This window comes from Amblyomma mixtum, chromosome 3 (genome assembly GCF_055824585.1).
Source record: "Amblyomma mixtum isolate Tamu chromosome 3, ASM5582458v1, whole genome shotgun sequence".
NCBI lineage: Eukaryota > Metazoa > Arthropoda > Arachnida > Ixodida > Ixodidae > Amblyomma > Amblyomma mixtum.
The window spans coordinates 416,541,586-416,546,275 of record NC_143014.1 but is presented as its reverse complement, the minus strand read 5'-3'; the positions used below and the strand labels follow the sequence as shown (position 1 = coordinate 416,546,275).

General features: G+C 41.8%; 1 protein-coding gene across 1 annotated transcript; it reads left to right on the top strand.

Annotated features, from left to right (window-relative positions):
* The first annotated feature begins 717 nt into the window (after positions 1-717).
* LOC149357760 (uncharacterized) lies at positions 718-3,545 on the top strand. The gene is made up of 2 exons (XM_089576662.1): positions 718-771; positions 3,258-3,545. Exons 1-2 carry the CDS (start codon positions 718-720, stop codon positions 3,543-3,545), a joined length of 342 nt encoding a protein of 113 aa, XP_089432788.1.
* The last annotated feature ends 1,145 nt before the right edge of the window (positions 3,546-4,690 follow it).

The following is a 4,690-nucleotide window of genomic DNA, read 5'->3' as shown; positions in this document are numbered from 1 at the left end:
ATCGAATGCCAGAGGCAAACAACAAATGTCTTTCAAAAAGGATGGCAAGAAATTATACGCAGATTTTGGTTATTGACAAAAGGAAAACGTGTTATGACATGCAATCCCTCAAAAATCCTCGTCAGTCTCATCAGCTATGCAGGGAAAACATAGGACAACATTTATACTCAACTAAAGGCTACACGCCCCAACTTGAGAGCTTGTAATATGGGGGAAAAATCCACAAATAGCAACTGTGTTCAGCATGCGTAGGCAGTTTCCACTGCACTCTTCCTGGGAGGCTGCCAGGTGACTACATATGCCTGTTGCTATTGTAATCTGGATCTGTGATAGTTTAGAGTAAATTTGGATGCGCGTGTAATCTTGAGCCCATGGGAATCGTCGACCACAATATTACACTGACAGAACAGTACACGGGCAGCTTGATTGCAATATTTAGGGTAATATAACAGGTGCAGTGAGCCTTGGAAGCATCTGTTTTGAGGGGTTAACTACATGTCCTTCGCTGTTTGTTTTGATAGATTTCCAAATGATCCATGCCAATGGAGCTTGCCATACCTAGCCATGAAGAGGGAGCTCTGTGTGGTTTTCAGCATTGTGGCTCATCACTCAATACTTTCTTTCAGCCATGTCAAGATTTGTACCGTTTGCATGCGGTCCACGTATATTGTTAAGTTCCTTTTTTTTGCTGCAGATCACTATGCTGCAGAAGTCTTGATGACTATACCACGACTAGTCAAGGAAAGCCCTGCTGCAATCATTGCTCAGCTGGTATGCACCTGCTTTTTTGCTTCTAACACTTAATGTTTCATAATAGTGACGTATAAATGTAACCTGGTTTTTTGTGCAGTGGAATATTCTTGGTGGTTCACATTTTTTTCCTTATAGGATTGCTCTGATGAGTGCTTGAGTTTCTGGCTTAAGTAAGGGCCCAGTAACTTGATTACAAATGATTCACTTGTAGCAAGTTCTCATGCCCAGATCGCATGCTGCACATGGTCTCCCAGTGTCTTCTGCACGTGGACAGAAATTAAGCTAGGGTGGGGTGGGGTATTTTCGCACAGGGTAATGTTATGCAGAGGGTTTGGCATATTGATACCGAGTCTTTCTGGGCTCTTATTAGACATCCCAGCACCAGGACAGTGGTTGAGGCTTTTCATCTTTGTTGTCTAGTCATTGGTTTCCATCACATAAAGTAGCCTTAATTATAGCTATCCCGTGGCCGTCTAACAGGACGGCGCAGATATACTGAAGTGATCAGTGTTGCGTAAAAGTAGTGAGCACATTGCAAATGCCAGGCAGCTTCATTGGCTTGCAGTGCACTAGTGTGGCAGTCATAGGAGTTACATATTACATTTGCATATCTAAACTGTGCATAATGGTATGAACTGGCACATGATGTGCAAAGTAATCACAGTTCTCGTTCATGCCAAATGCTAGTGTCAACCAATGTCAGTATTGCATACTTATAAAGAGCAGACATGGTTTGTCTAATTTGCCATTTGATAGATTTAATTACTATGAAAGCAATAACTTTACGCACCGCTGTCGTGTTCTTGCGTGGGAAGTAGTATTACCTTAAATGAGTATAAACAAATGTTTGGTTATGTGTGTTCTTTGTAGCGACATGCTGGGAATTCGTATGCATAGAATTGTTGCATGGTATTCGCCTGTGATTAATAAATAATTACAATCAGGTTTCTTTTCTTGCCTGTTTCAGTTTCAATAGCATAGCAATTGCTATTGCATCAGTGTTGAGTATAGGTCATGGAAGGCACAAAAAAAGCTATGAATCGCTACTTCATCGTTTTAATTAGTTGCTATGCTAAAGCCAGCCCGCCTTAAGAGTTGGAATCACAATGAATGAAGAAGCAGCAATTATATTGCAGTTTTCCTCATGCCTCACCTGGCTTATACTGGTCTTTGATGGCAATGCCATTGCTCAATTTTTAAAAGTGAAGCAGGAGAGAGGAGATATTTAATTACAAATTATTCAGCAGTCATAGGCAAATGCTGTGTGGTTATCCATGGATAGTAATGCCTTATGCATCATTGAAAAGAAAAAAAATGTGCAACTGAAATTTGTTCTCTGTACCTTTAAGATGAAAATTTATAATTTTTCCTTCACAATTTTTAGAGCATGAAATTCAGTTAACGGTATCTGAGAAAGAGAAACTACAACAGCCATTTCTCTTCAGCGAGAAAACTGTCATTGGTTAAAGTGTTTTTCAGATTCAAGGTTATTATACATTTTAAATTGCACAATGTATTATGTGACAAGGAACCATCATGCACAATAGGTGTGGTTTTAGCAATGACTGGAAGTGATAAGGGAATGCATTTACTTAGGGCAGGTAGTGACCGCTGGTTCGGATCATGAGAGGGAAATAACTAGCAGAATATGAATGGGGTGGAGCGAATATGGCAGGTTCTCTCAGATCATGAATGGCAGTTTTCCAATATCCCTCAAGAGAAAAGTATGCAGCACTTGTGTCTTACTGGTAGTCACCTATGGAGCAGAAACGTGGAGGCTAACGAAGAGGGTTCAGCTTAAGTTAAGGACAACACAACGAGCTATGGAAAAAAAATGATAGGTGTAACGTTAAGAGATCGGAACAGGGCGGAGTGGGTGAGGGAACAAACGCGCGTTAATGACATCCTAGTTGAAATCAAGAGGATTGACATCCTAGTTGAAATGTGCTTGGGCAGGGCATGTAATGCAAAGGCAAGATAATCGCTGGTCCTTAAGGATAACGGAGTGGATTCCAAGAGATGGTAAGCGTAGCAGGGGGCGGCAGAAAGTTAGGTGGGCGGATGAGATTAAGGAGTTTGCGGGGATATGGTGGCCGCAGCTGGCAAAGGACAGGGTTAATTGGTGATACATGGGAGAGGCCTTTGCCCTGCAGTAGGCGTAGTCAGGCTGATCATGTTGATACTTGCAGAAGAGCTTGCTCATGTTGCAATTTTCATTTGGTAAATATGTGCTTCTTTTACTTGCACGCAGCTTTTGAAAGGACTAGTGCAGTGATAATTGTATTGAGCTTTATAAAATTGTAGCTGTGAATAAAGGTTTGCAATGAAAGGTGTCTGCACTTGGTCACAATATGTTACTGCCTTAGGTACACATTAGTGGCAACATGACGCACACGATCACTACATTCTAGTTGCATTCCTTTTTCATGTGGTTATATGCAGGATGATATGAAAAGGGCATTGAATTTCACCCCTACTTGCATTATTGTCATTCATATTTGCAGGCACCTGGAGAAATGCATATATACCCGAAGGTCCTTAACTCAGCCGAGGAAGCTGCAGCATCATCTAGCGTCCTGGTTTCCTTTGAGCGATTACAGCTCACTGCGGTGGATTTGGTAGATGGGTTCGCTTTGCTTTTGACGGTGTTCTGGGCATTTAATGTCAAGTACACCCCAAAAGCAAATAGGACCTGTCTGCTTCTTGAAACGCTAATGGGGCTTGATCCCAGCGAGCGCCTCCCGAGTGTGTTTCGCGCAGCCACAACAATCGCAGCAATGAGTGAAAAATAAAACGTTATCAGTGTTGTACATTTGTGGCACTATTTATTGAAGCATTGTTATTCCCAACACAGACTGAGCACCATACTAATGTGCAAACTGTATTGTAGCCATAAAGTAGTCGTATGAGCAAAAATTATTCTGCTCAAAGATCATATTCCATTTTGCTCATTACTCTTTTGTAGATGTAGAGCAGGTGGATCCTGCAAAAGATATGACTAACTTGCTCTGAAGAATATGTAAAATAAGAAAATTGGTAGGATACACTGAAAACACGTGAAACTCCTTTCGAAGGAGTAAAATAACACCTGGGCTGATACTCCTTGAAGGAGTACAGTCACTCTTAACGAACGGAGTCCTGGAACTCCACCTGAAAAAGTAATAGGATGCTGCTTCAATGTGGTAGCTTTACTCCCTCGGAGGAGTGCCTGTACTCTATTGTAGGAGTAGGACAGTGCTCCATGAGTAGGTGTTCAATCACTCTTTGTCCAGAGGGAGTAATTTTATTCTGCTAAAAGGAGTGGGATATGGGACAAGCGAATACTCCTCCAAAGTGTGTTCTGGGCACTCCTCTGCACTCCTTTAGTTCTAAGAGTGTACCGAGATGTGAGACAGTTACTGCGCCATTTCCTTTCCTCAAAAAACAATTTTGTAGGCGGCGGCGGCGGCGGCGCAGGATTTAGAGCTTCCAGCGCATTTTAACAACTCACTATTTTCCAGTAGCGTACTTACATAGGCTCCAGATGAGTCTTAGGCAAGAATATGGTCCCCCTAATCCTATTTTAACGTAAGAAAAAAAAATGTGAATGAAAGCTCCGCAGCGCTAACGGTCGCAGCTTTACAGCTTAGGTGGTGCGGTCGCTTTATTCAGGGAGCTCCGCACAGTTACCTATAAAAGAAATTGTCTTCATCTGGATGTTTCGTATCACAATATTGTGCATGCTTTAATTACAAATGTATATTAAATTTTCATGGCACCTTCGTAAAAAAAATTACCTATTCGAAAAAGCACAAAGTTATTCTTCATGCCCACCAGCCGAATTCGAGCTGTACAGCCACGGCCAAAACAAATCGGCCGAGCATGCTTGGGCGATAAAATTCATATCGCTCTTGATCTGCTAGAAATTAGAAGGTGCTTTGTGCCAGTACTAGCAAAT